Source organism: Astyanax mexicanus, chromosome 7, assembly GCF_023375975.1.
Source record: "Astyanax mexicanus isolate ESR-SI-001 chromosome 7, AstMex3_surface, whole genome shotgun sequence".
Lineage (NCBI taxonomy): Eukaryota > Metazoa > Chordata > Actinopteri > Characiformes > Acestrorhamphidae > Astyanax > Astyanax mexicanus.
In genome coordinates, this window is record NC_064414.1 from 54630001 (window position 1) to 54652874 (window position 22874).

The following is a 22874-nucleotide window of genomic DNA, read 5'->3' on the forward strand; positions in this document are numbered from 1 at the left end:
TTTTGTATTTGTTGAATTGTTTGCTTTGGCAACAGTTGTTGTTTACAATTCATGCCAATAAAGCCATTTGAATTTGAATTTGAATTTGAATTTGAATTTGACAGAGAGAGAGGGAGGGAGAGAGAGGGAGAGGGAGAGAGAGAGAGACTGACCACAGGAGAGACAGAGAGAGACAGAGAGAGGGAGAGAGAGAGACTGACCACAGGAGAGAGAGAGAGACAGAGAGAGGGAGGGAGAAAGAGAGAGAGAGAGACTGACCACAGGAGAGAGAGAGAGAGAGAGAGAGAGAGAGAGAGAGGGAGGGAGAGAGACAGAGAGACAGAGAGGGAGAGAGAGAGAGGTTTGTGAGGTTTGTGGACCCCTCACTCAAAATGATTTTTTAAACTGGGACAAACACCCAGTTGAAACTCTGCACACAGAGTTCTGCAGGAATCTCCTCAGTGTGCAGAGGAAGACCCCGAACACGGCCTGCAGAGCAGAATTAGGACAGTACCCTCTAATAATTAACATTCAAAAAAGAGCCATAAACTTCTGGAAGCACATTAAATCTAGTGACCCCCACTCACTCCACTATAAAGCACTGACCTGCCAAGAGCTGAACATCCAGAGGAGTCCCCTAACCCAGCTGATCCTGAATCTCACTGACCTAACACACACCACCCAGCCCCACTACACACTCGCCCAAAACATTAAACCCAACCAAATTATTACCCAACAAAAACAGAAATACATCACACACTGGACTGAGACAGTAAAACAGCAGCACAGACTGCAGTGCTATTCGGCTCTGAACCGAGAATACACTCTGGCAGATTACCTGACAGAAATTAAAGATAGAAAACTGAGAAAGATGTTGAGCATGTACAGACTCAGTGAGCACAGCCTGGCCGTGGAGACCGGCCGGCGCAGGCAGAACTGGACACCCAGAGAGGCCAGACTGTGCTCTCACTGTGAGCTGGCAGTGGTGGAGACAGAGCTGCACTTCCTCACAGAGTGTCCAAAATACCACTCCATCAGGAGTTTATATTATAGGAAATTTAGCAGCGTTGCCCCCGAGTTCCTACACTGCACTAATACACACAAACTGCCCTACATACTGGGAGAGAGCAGAGAGCTGATCACACTCGCTGCCCAATACATTACAGCCTGTCACAACCTGAGAGACAACCAGTGAGGCCATCCACCAATCACTAATATCTGTACTTATATCTGTAATATGTTATATTGATATTAATATATTAATGTTACCTCTTTTACTTCTATTAATCTAACTTTAACATGCTTTATTACTACTTTTACTTATTTTCTTTATTAATAACTCAACCTTTTTAATATTACTGTTTTTTTTTTTCTTTCTTTCTTTCTCTCTAATCTGTAGATTTATTTATGTTTTATTTTTGTTATTATTATTAGTATTTTTTTTTATTATTTATTTATTTATTTATTTTTTATAACGTCTGTTTACTTGTATTATTAATTGCTTTGGCAATAGTGTATGTAATTACATTCATGCTAATAAAGCACCTCTGAACTGAGAGAGAGACTGACCACAGGAGAGAGAGAGAGAGAGAGAGAGAGAGGGAGAGACTGACCACAGGAGAGACAGAGAGAGACAGAGACAGAGAGAGGGAGAGAGAGAGACTGACCACAGGAGAGAGAGAGACAGAGAGAGGGAGGGAGAAAGAGAGAGAGAGACTGACCACAGGAGAAAGAGAGAGAGAGAGAGAGAGAGAGAGAAAGAGGGAGACAGAGTCTGATACAGATACACTGACCGCTGCTTCAGAAACCCTCTATTTTTTTGATGCTGGTCGAGAACCTCAAGTCAGGTGTTCCTAATGAAGTGGCTAGTCAGTGTAGGCACACAAATAGAGATGGGTGTTTCTAATAAAGTGCCCAATGAGTGGAAGCACACGATGTAAGGTGTTTCCAGTAAAGTGTCTGCCAATAATTGGACGTCCAAGAAGGTAGGGTGGTAGAAAGTGAGTAGAGGCACAAAAGGAAGATATATGAGTGTTTCTAATAAAGTGGCCAAAGAGTAGAAGCAGAAGTTCAGTGTTTCCAATAAAGTGTCCAGAGAGTGGAAACACAAATTTAGGGGTTTCTAATAAAGTGGCCACAGTGAGATGAGGCACACAAAGAGAAATGGGTGTTTCTAATAAAGTGGCCAATGAGTGGAAGCACAAGATATAAGTTGTTTCTAATAAAGTGACCGCAAATAATTGGACGTCTAAGAAGGTAGTGAGTGAGTGGAGGCACAAGAATATATATGGGTAAAGTGGATGCAGTGAGTGAAAGCAGAAGTACAGTGTTTCCAATAATGTGGCCAGTGGGTGGAATCTTAAATTTAAGTGTTTCTAATAAAGTGGCCAGCAAGTAAAAGCACAAGTCACACAAGGTCATGTAAACTCTTCATTCCATGAACTCTGAAGCTACATGAAGTTTGGAGGTGTGTAGTGATGAACTCTGAAGCTACATGAAGTTTGGAGGTGTGTAGTGATGAACTCTGAAGCTACATGAAGTTTGGAGGTGTCTAGTGATGAACTCTGAAGCTACATGAAGTTTGGAGGTGTCTAGTGATGAACTCTGAAGCTACATGAAGTTTGGAGGTGTCTAGTGATGAACTCTGAAGCTACATGAAGTTTGGAGGTGTCTAGTGATGAACTCTGAAGCTACATGAAGTTTGGAGGTGTGTAGTGAGTGATGAACTCTGAAGCTACATGAAGTTTGGAGGTGTCTAGTGATGAACTCTGAAGCTACATGAAGTTTGGAGGTGTGTAGTGATGAACTCTGAAGCTACATGAAGTTTGGAGGTGTGTAGTGATGAACTCTGAAGCTACATGAAGTTTGGAGGTGTGTAGTGATGAACTCTGAAGCTACATGAAGTTTGGAGGTGTGTAGTGATGAACTCTGAAGCTACATGAAGTTTGGAGGTGTGTAGTGAGTGATGAACTCTGAAGCTACATGAAGTTTGGAGGTGTGTAGTGATTGATGAACTCTGAAGCTACATGAAGTTTGGAGGTGTGTAGTGATTGATGAACTCTGAAGCTACATGAAGTTTGGAGGTGTGTAGTGATGAACTCTGAAGTAGTGCTGGGCGATATAACGATATCGATTTGTTTCGCGATAATTTTTCCCTCGATGACGATGATAAGCCTGTGCAATAGAATTCGATAAACATTCATTTCCATTTCCGTCTAAGTGGCGCGGCAAACAACGAAAACACAACGTGTAATCAATCCAGAAGACGCTGGAGCAAATTAATAAATAGTTAAGAAAATTGTAATAGTTATTCTCATGCATGCAACAAAAAACCCTAAAGAATAGTGGAGTATGGCCCGACACACGCAAACAACCATAGTGTTTGTACTTTGGGAATAAACGGCCGCACTGTTCAGCACGTTTTAAATAAATTTTAAGTAAATTTTAAGCACTAAATGTAATTAATTCAATTTATATTAGGACCTCGGGGCAGGTGCTGCAAAAATGTGTATGTGGGGCGCGGATTAAAGGAAGAGGTTTTTTTGCGGAGCGGTAACAGGACAAAAACACCTTAAGAATGATGTCTAAATGACTTTCCTCTAATCTAATATAATTTAACATGGTTTAAGGATATAAAATAATTTCTAAACAAACGAACTTTTTAATATTGAGCTTATGGCCCAAGTGCAAAAACACAAAATCATTTATCATTTAGATTATCTGCCTGAACGCGAGCCCGAACCCGAGCTTGAACGCCAGCCTGACTCAGGCGCTGCATGAACTCGGGCCGGTCGAGAACACCGCTTTCCTCTCAGATTAGGCGGAAGAAAATGGTCTTTTTTTTAATGTAACAAATCACACTGTGATTTTTGTGATATTTCCCCAATTACAGCTCAGCTGCGCGTTTAAAGCTCAACGCATGAATTAATCGGTGCGCTGTGCGCCGCGCGTGCTCGCGGGGGATTTGACGCGTCTGTCAAGCAAGTTAATGGACCGTTTTGGGGGCAGAGATTAAGAAGTACAGCAGGTACATCTCAGATTTGTAGTTTAATGCTCTACTAAATTACTGGCTTTAAAACTGGCTCATGATATGGTCGGTTCTGGCTGGATTTTTTCCTGCCTACAGGCTGCATTTGACGGAAAGCAGCTCCTCAGTCAGACAACAGTGTCAGCATACAAATCGTGTGCGTTTCCTACAGGACAAACCATTTAAAAGTGCAGATAAACTCATTAAAAAATCACACAGTGTCTGTCTGGCTTAAAATACTTTTAATAAGGTACAGCTTTTAAATTAATAAATCAACATTCATTAAAAATCCGTGAGAAGTTCTGTATGCTAAATGACAAGCTAAGCTAATAAGCTAATAACATTTAATAATAACAGAAAAATAGATATGAATTTGGAAAATAACCAACTAAAGTGAGCTCAAAATACAATAATAAATATAATCTAACGAATTTCAAAATATAAATTAGAAATATTGAACTTCAATATTAAATTCAACTTCAACTACAAAAAACGCAAGGACCGATAGAACATAACGAACAGAAAAAAATAAATTTGAAATTGGAAAAAAAGTTCAAAATGCTAAAAGAAATAAAACCTAACGAATTTCAGAATATAAAATCTAAATATTGCACTGCAGCAGTACAAAAGCCTAAGTGCTTAAACAAACAAACCAAAAAACAGCCTATCACAAATCATTTTTTGAGCCCGACCCAGCTGAGGAAAAGGTGGGAAATCTTTTTTTTTCCGGCTGGGTCTTGGAAAACTTTGTGGTGAATTAAAGGGGCCGAGTTGCAATTTTTGTTTTACTTTAATCAGTTTTTAATCCGTCTTTTTAAAAACAAATATTCCAATATTGGCTGCCAATCAGTGCCCAATATTCTGAGCTCAAAAAACGCTATTCGGGCCAGCCCTACTAATCTAATATAATTTAACATGGTTTAAGAATATAAAATAATTTCTAAACAAACGAAATATTTAATATTGAGCTTATAGCCCAAGTTTTTTTTTCAGTCATGGAAAATTGGAAAAAATTGGAAAAAAGCCCGAGTTCATGCAGCGCCTGAGTCAGGCTGACGTTCAAGCTCGGGTTCTGGCTCGCGTTCATGATTAATTTGTTTTTTTTAAAAACTAATATTGGAATATTCGCTACCAATTACTGCCAAATATCCGGAGCTCAAAAAATGCTATTCGGGCCAGCCCTAATAATTATGGAGATACAGAAAAAAATATTGTGATAAAACTTCCATCACTCCCTTATTCTCTCACTAATAAAAACAAACCTTTAAGTGTGACACAAAGTGATTTGATTTATATCGTGATACATATCGATATCGACTGATATGGAAAACTATATCGTGATAAGATTTTTTCCCATATCGCCCAGCTCTACTCTGAAGCTACATGCAGTTTGGAGGTGTGTAGTGATGAACTCTGAAGCTACATGAAGTTTGGAGGTGTGTAGTGAGTGATGAACTCTGAAGCTACATGAAGTTTGGAGGTGTGTATTGATGAACTCTGAAGCTACATGAAGTTTGGAGGTGTGTAGTGAGTGATGAACTCTGAAGCTACATGAAGTTTGGAGGTGTGTAGTGAGTGATGAACTCTGAAGCTACATGAAGTTTGGAGGTGTGTAGTGATTGATGAACTCTGAAGATACATGAAGTTTGGAGGTGTGTAGTGAGTGATGAACTCTGAAGCTACATGAAGTTTGGAGGTGTGTAGTGATGAACTCTGAAGCTACATGAAGTTTGGAGGTGTGTAGTGATGAACTCTGAAGCTACATGAAGTTTGGAGGTGTGTAGTGATGAACTCTGCTGAAGCTACATGAAGTTTGGAGGTGTCTAGTGATGATGAACTCTGAAGATACATGAAGTTTGGAGGTGTGTAGTGAGTGATGAACTCTGAAGATACTTGAAGTTTGGAGGTGTGTAGTGATGAACTCTGAAGCTACATGAAGTTTGGAGGTGTGTAGTGATGAACTCTGAAGCTACATGAAGTTTGGAGGTGTGTAGTGAGTGATGAACTCTGAAGCTACATGAAGTTTGGAGGTGTGTAGTGATGAACTCTGAAGCTACATGAAGTTTGGAGGTGTGTAGTGAGTGATGAACTCTGAAGCTACATGAAGTTTGGAGGTGTGTAGTGAGTGATGAACTCTGAAGCTACATGAAGTTTGGAGGTGTGTAGTGAGTGATGAACTCTGAAGCTACATGAAGTTTGGAGGTGTGTAGTGATGAACTCTGAAGCTACATGAAGTTTGGAGGTGTGTAGTGATGAACTCTGAAGCTACATGAAGTTTGGAGGTGTGTAGTGAGTGATGAACTCTGAAGCTACATGAAGTTTGGAGGTGTGTAGTGATTGATGAACTCTGAAGATACATGAAGTTTGGAGGTGTGTAGTGATGAACTCTGAAGCTACATGAAGTTTGGAGGTGTGTAGTGAGTGATGAACTCTGAAGCTACATGAAGTTTGGAGGTGTGTAGTGATGAACTCTGAAGCTACATGAAGTTTGGAGGTGTGTAGTGATGAACTCTGAAGCTACATGAAGTTTGGAGGTGTGTAGTGAGTGATGAACTCTGAAGCTACATGAAGTTTGGAGGTGTGTAGTGATTGATGAACTCTGAAGATACATGAAGTTTGGAGGTGTGTAGTGATGAACTCTGAAGCTACATGAAGTTTGGAGGTGTGTAGTGATGAACTCTGAAGCTACATGAAGTTTGGAGGTGTGTAGTGAGTGATGAACTCTGAAGCTACATGAAGTTTGGAGGTGTGTAGTGAGTGATGAACTCTGAAGATACATGAAGTTTGGAGGTGTGTAGTGATGAACTCTGAAGCTACATGAAGTTTGGAGGTGTGTAGTGAGTGATGAACTCTGAAGCTACATGAAGTTTGGAGGTGTGTAGTGATGAACTCTGAAGCTACATGAAGTTTGGAGGTGTGTAGTAATTGATGAACTCTGAAGCTACATGAAGTTTGGAGGTGTGTAGTGATGAACTCTGAAGCTACATGAAGTTTGGAGGTGTGTAGTGATGAACTCTGAAGCTACATGAAGTTTGGAGGTGTGTAGTGATGAACTCTGAAGCTACATGAAGTTTGGAGGTGTGTAGTGATTGATGAACTCTGAAGATACATGAAGTTTGGAGGTGTGTAGTGAGTGATGAACTCTGAAGATACATGAAGTTTGGAGGTGTGTAGTGATGAACTCTGAAGCTACATGAAGTTTGGAGGTGTGTAGTGATGAACTCTGAAGCTACATGAAGTTTGGAGGTGTGTAGTGATGAACTCTGAAGCTACATGAAGTTTGGAGGTGTGTAGTGATGAACTCTGAAGCTACATGAAGTTTGGAGGTGTGTAGTGATGAACTCTGAAGCTACATGAAGTTTGGAGGTGTGTAGTGAGTGATGAACTCTGAAGCTACATGAAGTTTGGAGGTGTGTAGTGATGAACTCTGAAGCTACATGAAGTTTGGAGGTGTGTAGTGAGTGATGAACTCTGAAGCTACATGAAGTTTGGAGGTGTGTAGTGAGTGATGAACTCTGAAGCTACATGAAGTTTGGAGGTGTGTAGTGATGAACTCTGAAGCTACATGAAGTTTGGAGGTGTGTAGTGAGTGATGAACTCTGAAGCTACATGAAGTTTGGAGGTGTGTAGTGATGATGAACTCTGAAGCTACATGTAGTTTGGAGGTGTGTAGTGAGTGATGAACTCTGAAGATACATGAAGTTTGGAGGTGTGTAGTGAGTGATAAACTCTGAAGCTACATGAAGTTTGGAGGTGTGTAGTGATGAACTCTGAAGCTACATGAAGTTTGGAGGTGTGTAGTGAGTGATGAACTCTGAAGATACATGAAGTTTGGAGGTGTGTAGTGAGTGATAAACTCTGAAGCTACATGAAGTTTGGAGGTGTGTAGTGATGGTCTAGTCTGAAGCTACATGAAGTTTGGAGGTGTGTAGTGATGGTCTAGTCTGAAGCTACATGAAGTTTGGAGGTGTGTAGTGATGGTCTAGTCTGAAGCTACATGAAGTTTGGAGGTGTGTAGTGATGGTCTAGTCTGAAGCTACATGAAGTTTGGAGGTGTAGTGACAAATTTCACGACTGGACTGGTTGTTGCACAGGGGCTGTATAATATCACTGTACCACAGTGCTGGAGTTCACTGAGCTACTGAGAGCCTGAGACCCATTCTTTCACTAAAGTTTGTGGAAGCAATCCCAGCATGCCGAGCTGCTGATTTTATACACCTGTTGACACGGAAGAGATTCAGGAACACCTGAGTTCAGTGATTTTTTGATGGCAGTAATGTAATGTAGATATGTTTTTTTAATGAAGTGGCCGGTGAGGAAGTTGAAGAAGAAATAAGAGATATATTGAATAATAGAAGTACTGTATAGCACATGCATATAAAACAGCCTCCAGCAGTCTGGGAGTGTGTATAAGTGTGTAATAGTGTGTATAAGTGTGTGAGGGAGAGTGTATGTGAGAGTTGAAAGTTCTAGTTGGGTCTCCTGGGTAGAAAGGTAATACAGGAACTGGTCAGGAATAAAGGAAAATAACGGGACATGCTGTATTTCCTGTGTGTGTTGTTGCAGAATTCGCTCATTATTCAGAAGAGAGGAATTCACATGAAATATTCATAACCCGGCGCACCGCCGCACCGCACAACTGAGAGAAACACACACTCTCACACACACACACACACACACACGAGTCCGAAGTGATTTGGGTAATTTGCAGTGACCACTCCACACAAACCAACTCCTGTAAGAGTTTCTCCAGCAGTTTAGCAGAATAATAAACACGCCGCGCTAACAAGCTCTCGTTTATCATATTTATTATAATTTATTGTAACTGATCTCAGAAGAGAACGAGTCTTATGAAACGTGTTGCATCATATAGAGTACAGTGCACTGCAAAAACATTTAATTTAGCAAGTAAAATCATATTTAATCAGGACCAAGGTGTTACGACACGTTTAAAACAAGGGTATTACAAAGAGTGTATCCTGCTTTTGTTGGAGTAACTAAGAGTATGAGTTAGTACGGCTAAAATGTACCAACTCATCCCAAAAGTACTGGACACCACAGATCAATACGGGGGGTTTATACCCCTCTAGCCCACACCTGGCATTAGGTTCATGTTGCTTGCTTGTTACAGTAAGTCTTATTCTATTGGCAATATCACTTTTAGTGTGTATTTGCACATCTGTACATCAGCAATAGAGTTTTAAATTAAAGTTGTATATGTTCTTTGAAGGAATGTCAACAAATATTTGGACATATAATGTCATACACAGTTTTAATATGGAATATTTATGTATATGAGTAAGCATTATTTCCTAAAATAAAGCACCATAACATTACATTGGACACTTTTAGTAGATAATCTGATTTAAAATTAAAATGAAAAACAAAATAAATGTGTTTATAACAAGTGTTCTTTATGTTAACGATTGTTGTAAGAATATTTAAAGATTTTTCATTAACTTAATTACCTGAAGTTAATGTGCATTGCATCATAAGAGCCTCACTTCCAGCCGTTAAGCATGGGGGTGGGAGTATCCTGTTTGTGGCTGCTTTTTGCTGCTTCAGGCTCCGAATTGTTTGCTGTGATTAATAATAGGCCAGTGAATTCTGGGTTGTACTCTTAACCTCTACAGCAGAATTTCAGAGTTTCTATACATGAAGTGAAGCGTGAGTGTAAGTGGGTCAGGCAGCAGGAGATCAACCCTAAACACTCAAGAAAGTCCACAAAGAAGTTGTTAAAGCAAGAAAAGTTCAAAGCCCAGATCTTCACCCAGAAGAAATGCTGTGGAAAGACCAAAAAGAACAAATGATGCAAGAAAAACTCAACATCACAGAGCTAAAGAAGTTATAACAAACCACAGAAACACACAGTTTACCTGGAAAACCACAGTGTATGACAAAAACACAGCATACCACGGAAACACTGAAACACCATAGAAACCTTAAATACCACAGAAACACACTGGATACCATAGAAAGCCAGGATTAGGGCACCGTAGAAACCCTGGATATTTCATAAACCCACTGAAAACCATAGAAAGCCTGGATCAGGGTACCATAGATATCCTGGATACCACAAAAACCAATTGGATACCACACAACCCCACTAGATACCTAATAATCCCACTGGATAACACACAGTCCCACTGGATACCACACAATCCCGCAGGATACTATAGAAAGTGAGGATCAGGACACCACAGAAAGTCTGGATACCACAAAAACCTAGGATACCACATGAACACACTGGATTCCACATGAACACACTGGATACCACATGAACACACTGGATACCATAGAAAGTGAGGATCAAGACACCACAGAAACCCCTGGATACCGCATAAACTCTGGATACCACTGTTTTAGAACAAACACACACACACAGGGATACAGGCTGGCAGAACATTTGCGCCCTTTATAATTTCTGCATTGTGCGTAACTGAAGACGTGTGTGTGTGTGTGTGTGTGTGTGTTTCATTACAACACTGACCACAAGTAATTACTCTGAAAAATTCAGCATACACAGTTTCACTTAGTCAGATACAGCTGCAGAGTGTGTGTGTGTGTGTGTATTTGTGTGTGTGCGTATTAGTGTGTGTATTAGTGTGTGTGTGTGTGTGTTCTGCTGCTTCAGCAGAGCTTTCTGTGTCCCATCCATCTCAGTTCACAACACAACCCGAGAGCAGTTCAACGAGGACCTAATGTCTCTCTCTGTTCTCTTTCTCTCTCTTGTGTCCTTCTCTTTTGTCTCTCTTTCACCTCTCTCTTGTTTCTTTCTCTCTTTTGAACTCTTTTCCTAACTCTCTTCTGTCTCACTTTTGTAAATTCTTTTTGTCCCTCTGTCTCTGGTTTATCTTACTTTGTCTTTTATGGACTTTTGTCTCACTGTCTCCTTTTTCTCTCTTTTTTTCCTTTATCTTTTGTCTCCTTCTTTCTATGTCTTGTCTCCTTTGTTGTGTCTTTTTTTTTGTCTTTTTTTAGCTTCTCTGTCTCTGTCCCTCTGTTGTCACATTGTCTTGCTCTGTCTCATCTAATTTCTCTTTTTTGCCCCTCTATCTCACTTTTGACTCACTTTGTCTCTCTTTCCCTTTTTCTCATCTTGTTCTGTATCTCGTATTTATTTGTTGTCTCTCTTTTGTCTCTCGTCTCTCTTATACTGTTCTGATCAGTGGTGTGATGTTATGAGTTTTGTATCAGTGTTTGCAGTATTGACACGTTTGATGTTTTTCATGATTTATGGTGTGTGTGTGTGTGTGTGTGTGTGTGTGTGGTGGCTATAGGATGCCTCCATTGATCTGATGTGTAATTAGGATCCGCCCAGTTCCGCCATGTTGCCCAATGTGAATAATTTAGCACTCTCAGCGTGAAGTCATCCTTTGAAGTGCTGCTTTGAAGCCCAACCTACACACATTCTCACAAACACACACATTCTCACACACACACACACACACACACACATTTACACACTCTGCTTTCAAAGCTACTTGTAGAAAAGTGGAGGCTGTGTGGGAGAGCATTAGCTATAAACAATATAATGACTCTCAGTGTGATTCAGTGTATCAGCAACAGCGGCGTCCTGGAGGAAGACCAGTATCCATTCTAACCCCTAACTGAACTGTGGGATATCTGTGGGGTATGTGGACGGGGTCTTCTGCGGGACTTTTATTCTGTAATTGAAACAGCTGCGTATTAGATGAAGTCACCCTCTCAGGGGAACAGAAAGCGTTGTTCCAAAAACGTAGATACACATTTTCACATATATATAAATGGTAAAACATTTTCTATGAATTAGTTATCTATAAAGCATTATAAATGCATTTATAATGCTTTATAACACTTGACATAAGACTTTCTAACTATACATAAATGTTTATAATCTCAAACATAAAACATTATAACAACACAGTATTAAATTTTATATCACAAAGCGATCAAATGCATTATAATATATTTGCATTTGCTGTTCTTGACATAATTGGTAAGACCTGTTTCATAAAGCTTAATAAATGTTGAGTTCATTTACATAATGTTTTATCAAGATCCACAGCGATGCCTTCCCTCTAACTGCTATGTGTTATAATGAAAACTGTTCTGTAATGCTCATAACATCTAATGAACACTTATAAGTGCTTTTCACAGACTATAGGAAAAGTGATTATTATTCCACATTACAGAACAATTTTCATTTTAACATATAGCAGTCTCTTTCTACCTCTCTCTACCTCTCTTTCTCTCACTTTCTATCTCTTTTCCTCTCTTTCTACCACTCACTCGCTCCCACTTTCTAACTCTCTTTCTACCTCTCTCTCTCTTTCTACCTCTTTCTCTCAGTCTTTACCACTCTCTCTTTCTCTCACTTTCTACCTCTTTCTCTCAGTCTTTACCACACTCTCTCTCTCTCTCTCACTTTCTACCTCTTTCTCTCAGTCTTTACCACACTCTCTCTTTCTCTCACTTTCTACCTCTTTCTCTCCGTCTTTACCACACTCTCTCTCTCTCTCTCACTTTCTACCTCTTTCTCTCAGTCTTTACCACACTCTCTCTCTCTCTCTCACTTTCTACCTCTTTCTCTCAGTCTTTACCACACTCTCTCTTTCTCTCACTTTCTACCTCTTTCTCTCCGTCTTTACCACACTCTCTCTCTCTCTCTCACTTTCTACCTCTTTCTCTCCGTCTTTACCACACTCTCTCTCTTTCTCTCACTTTCTACCTCTTTCTCTCAGTCTTTACCACACTCTCTCTCTTTCTCTCACTTTCTACCTCTTTCTCTCAGTCTTTACCACACTCTCTCTCTCTCTCTCACTTTCTACCTCTTTCTCTCAGTCTTTACCACACTCTCTCTTTCTCTCACTTTCTACCTCTTTCTCTCAGTCTTTACCACACTCTCTCTCTCTCTCTCACTTTCTACCTCTTTCTCTCAGTCTTTACCACACTCTCTCTCTCTCTCTCACTTTCTACCTCTTTCTCTCAGTCTTTACCACACTCTCTCTCTTTCTCTCACTTTCTACCTCTTTCTCTCAGTCTTTACCACACTCTCTTTCTCTCACTTTCTACCTCTTTCTCTCAGTCTTTACCACTCTCTCTCTCTCTCTCTTTCTACCTCTTTCTCTCAGTCTTTACCACACTCTCTCTCTCTCTCTTTCTACCTCTTTCTCTCAGTCTTTACCACTCTCTCTCTCTCTCTCTTTCTACCTCTTTCTCTCAGTCTTTACCACACTCTCTCTCTCTCACTTTCTACCTCTTTCTCTCAGTCTTTACCACACTCTCTCTCTCTCTCTCTCTCTCACTTTCTACCTCTTTCTCTCAGTCTTTACCACACTCTCTCTCTCTCTCTCTCTTTCTACCTCTTTCTCTCAGTCTTTACCACACTCTCTCTCTCTCACTTTCTACCTCTTTCTCTCAGTCTTTACCACACTCTCTCTCTTTCTCTCACTTTCTACCTCTTTCCCTCTCTTTCTATCTCTTTCTTACTCTCTTTTTTTTTCTCCATCCCTCTCTGATTTTGTTTTTTAAGATGACTTACAGATTTGAGGAATTTTGTCATCGGTCCTGTTATGAAAATTATTTTGTTTTGCTTTACAAAACAGAATAATTACAGAAAAATAGAAAACCCACATTATTTTTGTAATTTCATGTAATTCTTTTTTTTTTTTTTTGTAAAATGAAGTGTGTCAAAAGTCAAAGACTCTCCCTCTCTCATTCCCACTCTCTCCTCCTTTTCCTCTCTCTCTCTCTCTCTCTCTCTCTCTCTCTGTGCTCGGGTGTGTTGTACATGTGTACTGAGGATAGAGATGACAGGCGCTTTATGGAGACCCTAATTTGAGCAGCATGCAGGAAGCTGGTCGGTGGTTTGTGGCGCATTTTATTTCTGCTCCTTCCACACATCATTTATCTCCCTCTCTCTCTCTCTCTCTCTCTCTCTCTCATGTCCTCAGAAACCCTGTTTCCACCATATTCTGAAAGCACACATTGGGATAAAGCCTCGGTGGGACAAATGTGTTTCACAATTCTGTAAACAACCTGTAGCCTAAATCTGAACCTTCCTGACACAGATGCCAAAACAGGGGGGCACTGGGTCATTGCCTATTCCTAAAAAGAGCTGAAGAAAAGTTTTGTGCAATGTCCCAGCCATAATAATGAATAGGGGTGAGAAAAATATTTTGCAATATATTATCGATATGTGGCGTCAAATATGAACATTTACATTAAAAAGAGTACAGAAGCTTTAAAATCCCTAAGACTCTCCTCCTAATTAGACTAATTCAAGTTACTGCTTCATTTCTCCACACGGTGGCGCTATAATTAAATGAATAGGGTTAATAAACCTGCAGTGAAGAATATTGGTAGTTAAATTGTGTGGAATAGAACCAATACACCCATAATTCCTGGTATTTGCTTAATTGGGAGTAATTTAATCTTTATAGTAACACAGTAGAGAATTGTCTAATATAGTGATATATCGAGTATCACAATGACTGTATACTGATATCATTATCGTTCGCCTCTAGTGGTGAAACTGCTAAAACAATCTTTCAGTATTAAACTGATATAAACAATAGGAATTAAGAATTTCAGCTAGAAGGGCACTTACAGCAACATTAGTATTGTATTGTTATATATCTCCAAAGTAATGGATGGAGCGAACACAGTCTCACTGCTCCACAGCTCAATACTGGGGACTTCATACCCCTCTATAGCTCAGGCCTGGTATTAAACAGGATGCTAATAGGTTCAGAATTGTTTAACTGCTTCAGAAAGTCCTATTCTATTGGCAGTAATTCTCTTCTACAGGGACTAGCTCTTTGTAAAGCTGTGTGTTGGCAGTGGATGCAAATTAAAAGTAAATTAATGTAGCATTTATTAGAGGACATGTCCACAAAGATTTGGACATAAAGTGTGCTTTAATTTAATGTGCATTAAAACTGCACTCTTTAGCTGTAACACACACTGTTATTTTATATATATGTATGTCTATATAGGGGTATATATATATATATATATAAGTTAGTATTCCGGCTGGGTTCTGGCAGCTGTTGGGCCAGCGTGAGTCTCTCTGCGGGTTCCGGCTCGCTCTCTGTCGGACGAGCTCGGAGTAAAATCTGCAGAAGTTGTGAGTGCTGTGAGTGAGTTTAGTCACGCTGTGAAAACACTAACTTCACTTCTCTAATTAATCTGATCTGCAGTTAGTAAAACTTTCTGGACGTTCTCCATCAGGGGTCTCTCTTACGAAGCCTGATAACGTCAAGCCTGGTTTAATTTAACCATGAGTTTAAGGTAAATCATTGTGGCTTCTGCAATTTTTCATAAAAATTATTTTAAGCAGTAGTCCTTAGGTTTTTCCTTGTATGTTTCTTTAAAACGTTGAGTTTAAGCACTGGCAGCTCTTGTCAGCAGAGCTTTAGCCAGTATTTTCATATTGGAACTGTTCTGTACATTACAGTAATCTGTGTGGGTTGCCAGCTCCAAATTTGCCCACCGCTCGCCATTCCCCCAGTCCCATTTCCACACCCCGACTTGCCAGATATAGAACACAACATCACGCAAAAAGTGTGCTGGTAGCTTACTATAGCTGGGTAATTCAACACCACCACCAGCATTGTAGAGACGGGCATTTTGGACACTGAAACATACCGTATTTTTCGCACTATTAGGCACACTGGATTATAAGGCACACTTTTAATGAACATCTATTTTCTGGTCTATTTTTATATATATGTAAGGCACACCTTACATATATATAAAATATAGTATAGAACAGGTGTGTCGTCATGTTTCCCTTCTAATTCAGCAGGGTGAATTAGAGACCACTGAGTGGTGAGACCTGTAAAGCTAATCTGAAGCTGAGTGAACAAAACTCTTTTAAATTCGCTTCTGTAGGCATTTTTTACACGATCGCTCACATTTATTACTGATTTGTTCCTTTAAAATTGGATACAGAACCAGCTACCAAAGTTTTTCTCTCTCCTGCTGTTTGCATGTAGCATTCTTTCCTGTTGCTACCGGTGGTCCAACAGGTCGTGTTGAGAGGTATTAGTGAAGTTTCCTGCTGCCCACACCCCCGACCCCCCCCTCTCTGTCCCGCTTCATCTGCTGGCAGCATTAAAGAAATATCAAACACTTCGCCCACCGATCCGCACCTTGTTTCGTTTTAGGCCTTGATGAAAGACCCCCCACCGCAGCCTGGCCCGCCTGCACGTTTCAGCCCGCGAGGGGTCCGCAGTCTCCGCGAAACTCCGCCGATGATCAGACAAGATCAGATGAAACTTTATTAACCCTGCAGGAAAGTGCTCTCGGCAGCAGCCGTGTGATAAATAGTAAACAGAGCTGGAGACCAAAGCTGCTCCACAGAAAGATCTTCATTTCATTACCCAGCCAGAAACGTGAGGCACATGCTTTACATACGTGCCAATAATTTCAGAATCATAATTCATACGAGTGAGCAGAGTGATCGGGTGGAAAATGCAGATTCTTAGCTTTCAAACAGTCTCACATCAGAATCTGTCAGTAGAAAAGCAGATATTTTATATTTATCTTAATTTAACTGAAAGTCATCACTGATAGTACAACTCTGGGGGGAAAAAAACATAGCGCATCCAACAAGAAGGAAAACCTTTATTTAAATCCATCTTTATTTATAGGTCTCAAAGAACGGTATGCTAATGAATGTGCCAAAAGTCATTTGACATCTATATGTAAATTGGTTATGGAATATAAATTCATGACTTGCCTTGGGACGCCCACATCTGTCTAATTCGTGAGGTGTTATCTTGCGAGTGAGATTGAACAATGGTTTTATGCACATGGTAAGGCCAGGTAAATTACAGTTAGAGTTAGAGTGAGGTGTGGTAGTGGTATACAGTATCAGTCAAAAGTTTGGACACACCTTCTTATTCAATGTATTTTTTATTGTATTTTATTTTTTTCCTAAATTGTGATTTAATACTAAAGTGATCCAGACTACGAAGGAACACATAAGAAATACCTAAGTAACTATTTATTCTGTGCAACAGAGAAAACTCTTTCTCTTCCTTTTCTGGAGAGATTCTGATGAGAGCCAGTTTTACCTTTAAAGTTTTTTGACTGATCTTCATTTCTTCTCATAGTTTTTTTTTTCTTTATTTAGTTGAGTAGTTGTTTCTTCTCATAATCTGGATTCGAACATTACTCAAATATTCACTATTCACTGTATACCTGTAACTCTACCTCTTCACTACTTTACTTTAACTGATGCTCTCAAACACTTTATTAAGAGACAAGAAATTCAAGTAATTAACTCTTGATGGTTTCAGCACAGCTGTTAACTGAAAGCCTGAATTCCAGGAGACTCTACCTCATAAAACTGACTGAGAAAATTCAGCAAAGATGTGTAAAACTGATCTAAGCAAGATGTACTTTAAAAAATCTGAAATATAAAACATATTCTGGGTTGTTTAGCACTTTTTTGTTTATTAAATAGTTTCATATGTTTTTCTTCATAGTTTAGAGTTAGAGTTTAGTATTAATCTACAATGGAGCACATTTTAAAATAACGGAGAACAAAACAGCTTTTGACTGGTACTGTATAAACACATTATACTAATACACTGAAGGGTTTTATATAATACTGTAAGGGATTCTTTAACTTGTACCATTTATGGTGTTATGTACGGATATTTTAAATGTTCTAAATAATTGAAATTAAGATTTTCTTGGATTTAAAAACATTTAAACCATTTTTGTAAAATTACTAAAGAACACTTGAAGACTTAAAAACCTCTTTAGAAGGTTGTTGGGGGTCTGATGGAGGTGAGAGCAGCTCCGGGGCTGGAAGTGGTGTGTGTGTGTGTGTGTGTGTGTGTGTGTGTAGGAGGTCTGGATGGTTGTGGGAGGGGTTGAGGTGTGATTATCTCATTCAGTCTTAATTACTGTTTTTCTGGACTGAGGTTTTGTGTGGTTCCGTCAGGGTGGAGGAAGCTAGGCTGTGTGGATAAGTGTGTTTACACTGCAGCAGAGTGTGTGTGTGTGTGTGTGTGTGTGTGTGTGTGTGATCCTGAATGGCACACACCTTGTTTCCATAGTAGAATCCCTGCAGCTGAATAGCGGCTCTAGCTCTCGCTCTGTTTTCTCCTCCAGCAGGATCCTCACGTCCAGTTTCCTCCAGACTTCTGAACATCTGATCCTCCTCACCTTCTCTAAACACCAGAGGAGATACTTTACACTTCAGTACCATAGAAAGTTATTATTCACATCTAAGCTGAGAGAAACTGTATTTTTTAGTTATGTAAGAACTAAATATAAATAGCTGTAATCGAGAATTACTCATATATTGGCAGAATATCGAGATTTATTTCAATTTTGTTTCAATTTATTATTTTAAAAATGTATTTAAAATGTATGTAGATTTTATTAGTAATTTTATATTTTTTATTGTTTAAAATTGAACTCACTCTGCATGTAACATTTTTATATTATAAATATAATATAACAATAATATAAAAAATATATATAAAATATACTAGAATATAGAATATTGAAATTAAATAAAATTTTGTTTTGTGTATCACTTAGCCCTAAGCGACATTGCATTTAAAGCTAAGATTGACTTCATTTATTATTGACAGAGTAGAGAGAGATACAGTGAGAGAGAAAGAGAGAAAAAATAAAACGAGAGAGAGAGAGAAAGGGAAGAAAGAGAGAAATGGAGAAAAGAGAAAATCCAGTGAGTGAATGAAATTAAGAGAGAAATACGGTGAAAAGGAAAGAGAAAGTGAGTAAGAGAAATATAGAAGGAAAAAAGCAGAGAAGAGGGAATGAGAGAGTGAACAAGTCGGGAGGGGGGAAAAAAAGCGTAGTAAAGAGTAAAAGAGTGAGAGAATGAAATTGAAAGAAAAAAAATACGGCGAAATCTCTCTCTCTCTCTCTCTCTCTCTCTCTCTCTCGTACTGAATGTGTGAAGAAGCTCCTCGGTTTGCTTTGATCTTTTCTCTGTCTGATGACGTGAATCAGGCTTTACCGGACCCCCGCTGAGCGTGTGCCCCACTTTTCCAAAAAAGTGTGTGTGTGTGTGTGTGTGTTAACTGAATTAGCCTGTAAGAGATTAGCTCTGTTTTTAGTAAAATCTGGTTTAGAAGCTGCTCTGATCTTCAGCCCGACTTCAATCAATCATTTCTACCAGAATCAGAACAGAATAAAACTGCCACTGAAAACACGCTCCATTTATTCACTCAGCCAATCAGAATTAGTGTTTATATGAGTAGTTATAATTTATTTAATGTATGTCATTTCAGATATTATGCAAAACATTTCTGCAACTTTTTTTTCTTATTTTAAATTATTACACTGTAAAATAGATTGTTTAATTCTGCACCTTTTATTAATTTATTAAAAAGTAATTTATTAAGAATTACAACTGTGGAAATGTACATTTTTATAATAGTTAAAATAATACAAAATGCATAATGCTTTGAGTTCAGTTTCTGTATCATTTTATTATTTTAAAAAAGGATTTAAAATATTGCATATAGATTTTATTAGTAATGTCGTATTTTTTTCTTTGTATCCCCCCTCTCTGGGGTAGTTTGAAAATTGGTAGGAAATTTAAAAAATAAAGTAAATAACAAAAAACTACTATAATTACTGAATATAGTTATGATTTAAATTAATTGTATAATTTGTAGTGGGTTTTTTTTTAGATTATCCAATCTATACAATTAAACAATGTATATATTTACATAATAATAGTAATAGTAGAGTAAGAGTGCTTGATAAAGGTACACAAATCTAACCAATATATTTCATGTTAGAAATTCAGTGTGTTTGTGTTTATTCCTGTATATCTTTTCAGTACTATATAGAATTATTTAATTTACTGTAGATGTACCTTTTTTCCAGCATAATTTACAACAAAATTTTGGTATAAATGTATATATTTCTTGGGTAAATATAAACCCTGTTTTAATATTACTAGAAACACCCTTTTAGTACATTATAGAAATATAAATGTCACTTTTTCAGTGCTGCAGGAGAACTCTATCTACTATAGTAACTCTGTTGGCTGATATACGGTTGTTGGAATTGGTTTGTTGTTTATTGTGTTTTATGCCTGAAGGCTCGCTGGTGTAATGCCAAAACTGTGCGCATAATTAACATCAGATCTATTGATTACCGTTAATTAATGCATTTTTAATTAGTCCGTTTATTTCCCTGCCCTAAATGCCTTAATGTAACCCATCCCTTTGCGTTATGGCCGAGTTCAATAGAGGATGAGTTAAGTGCTGTAAAGTGCTCTCCTGCACCCCCCCCCCCCCCCCTGCATTATTTATATATATTTATGCAGTACAATTAGACAGACACATATAATATTACCAAAGCATTAATAGATCAACTGCAGTTCATTAGCAGAAGCAAAAATATTAATAACATTAATAATAATGATAATAAATATAACATATCCTCTCTTCCTCTTTAAAACATACTTTATTTTACTTTTTTATTAACTATAAATGATTTTTATTGCTATATATTTCAAAATTATATAGAACCCTTTGTATGTTATTAGAGATGTTATTATAGATATTATTTGAAAGATTATTAGGCATCTCTAATATTATTAGGCGTACACGTTTTTAGAAAAAAAAATCAATGACAGTTTTTATCCAAATTCCACCCAAGTCTTAAGAAAATTATTCATCACTTTAGGTGCAATATATTAGTGTAATAAGATGTAAATGCTTTTCTATGTTTATTTAAAATCCACAGTGGAATATAGTGCTATATAATGCTTTTTTCTTCATTTATTTATTTATTTATTTATTTATCCGGTGTGATTAAGTATTTTGTCTTTGTCGGTGACCTGATGCAACGTAATTTCATTCTGCAATGCGTTTCTGTATTGTTGAATGACAATAAAAGAGTGAATCTGAATCTTATACTGGTGGGTTTGCTGTAAGTAAAAGTATATTATGTATGTATTACATATTTTTTTACTTTTTTTACATAAGTTTTTGCAAAATTGTTCTATTTAATGTTCCACTGTTGTTTCCTATCTAAGAACCATTTTCAGCACTATATAATACTTTAAATATATATATATATATATATATTTCTCAGAGTGTAGTTCCTAGAGATGGTGTATAGATATATCCTTAAAATCAAGGTTCTGTATTAAATCTATATAGAGCCAGTACAGTTTTACTGGTCTGTAACATGTTCTTCAACATCTTGTATTTGGTTCTTTAAGGCAACTAGTGCTATTTAGCATCTTAAGTGATCTTTAGTGAGTGGTCCCCCTTTATCCATACTATATTATACCCCTTTTTCTGTACTACAAACTTATTCTTTCAGTTTCATATGTATTATTATTCTTCTGGACTACAGGTGTACCCCTTTTTTCTGTACTTCAAGAGGATTGTTTCAGTGCTGTAGACAATAATTTTTCTTCTCTAAAGATGTACACCCTTTTCCAGTACTATTTAGAACTAGTTTTCACTACTACAAGAGGACATTTTTTGTAGGAAAAAATAAAAACACTTGTAAAAATAGCATTTTTACCCATTTTAGTACTACAAGAGAACTGCTTTTAATTTTATTTTTCACTATTTATCACTCTTTTAATCCTACAAAAGGTACCCGTTCTCAGTTAAATATAGAACCATTCAATATTACGAGAATACCCTTTTAGCGTTTTTTTCTTCTTCACGTAAGTGGAACTGGCACTGTTTTGGTTCGTGGGCATAATTTTAAACTGGTTCACCATTGGTTTACACCAATAAAATTTTGTTCTCAGCAGGAATCAAAGAACAAGAGGTTCTTCAGTGCAAACCGTGACCACTTTGTTCACCGCTGCTGTGCATTAGTCTGTGATCACACACAATGTGATGTTTTAATGGTTCCATTAAAACTGGTTGAAACTTGTGCTGGTTCGCTGAAAAACACTACAGTTCTTATAAGCCCAAACAAAACTCGTTTAAGAACCAGTTTTAAAGCTCTTTGGTGGAAAAGTGCTGTTTGAGTACAGTACAGAACATTTTCAGTGCTGTAAGGGTACATTTTTGCTAAGGGGTGAGTGTTGTGTAACTGTGACGATACTTAAGCACTTTAATTTGTAATTTTTAATCTCTCTCTCTCTCTCTCTCAGGTATCCTGTATAAGGGGAACGGAGAGAACGTGTTTATTTCCCAGCAGCCCCCGGTGATCAGTACTATAATGGGGAACGGGCGCAGGCGCAGCATCTCCTGCCCCAGCTGTAACGGTCAGGCGGACGGGAACAAGCTGCTGGCGCCGGTGGCTCTGGCCTGCGGGTCGGACGGCAGTCTCTTCGTGGGAGATTTTAACTACATCAGACGCATCTTCCCCTCCGGGAACGTCACCAGCGTCATGGAGCTCAGGTAGGGGTCTGGGAGGGGCACTAAAAATATAAACCAAACATAACAAAAGACATATAATACATTATATTTTATTTGTTAAACAAATACAAATTGTTTATCGAAAGGCAGGGGCGGGTTTGGAAGTTCTGGGGCCCTAAGCAATGTTTTTTTTTTTTTTTTTTTTTTTTTTTTTTCGGGGGCCCTGATCAAATGGATTCTTTTGTATAATGCAAAATGCAATATTCAGGGTTCATACACCTTTACCTACAAGGTAAAATTCAAGCACTTTTGGGATCAGGGGACCCAAGCAATTGCGTGGTTTGTGTGCTGGTAAAATCTGCCCCTGTCGAAAGGGCTCATATGATGATAAATATTCCTCATATTGTTACGAGTTATATAACTCTTTTACACATATAGAAATATGATTTCAAGACATGCCACCCTCTTACTCAGCGCATGCAGCCCCCGAATTATTAGTAGCTGTGTTCTATAATAGAAAACCTTTATATATTTACTTATATATT

At 38.3% G+C, this 22874-nt stretch overlaps 1 protein-coding gene and 1 long non-coding RNA gene across 13 annotated transcripts in view; one reads left to right on the forward strand and one right to left on the reverse strand.

Moving 5' to 3' along the window:
- The window catches only part of tenm3 (teneurin transmembrane protein 3), a 1272390-nt gene that overhangs the window by 1203288 nt on the left and 46228 nt on the right, over nt 1-22874 (forward strand). For all 12 annotated transcript variants that reach the window (XM_049481363.1, XM_049481365.1, XM_049481366.1 and 9 more), the window contains one exon: nt 22122-22371. In XM_049481363.1, coding sequence (XP_049337320.1) covers nt 22122-22371 — 250 coding nt within the window. The remainder of the gene's footprint in view (nt 1-22121; nt 22372-22874) is intronic.
- Nucleotides 22271-22874, reverse strand: part of LOC111191297 (uncharacterized) — a 52157-nt gene continuing 51553 nt past the window's right edge. The window contains exon 7 of the long non-coding RNA XR_007439996.1: nt 22271-22391. This is a non-coding gene — a long non-coding RNA (uncharacterized LOC111191297). The remainder of the gene's footprint in view (nt 22392-22874) is intronic.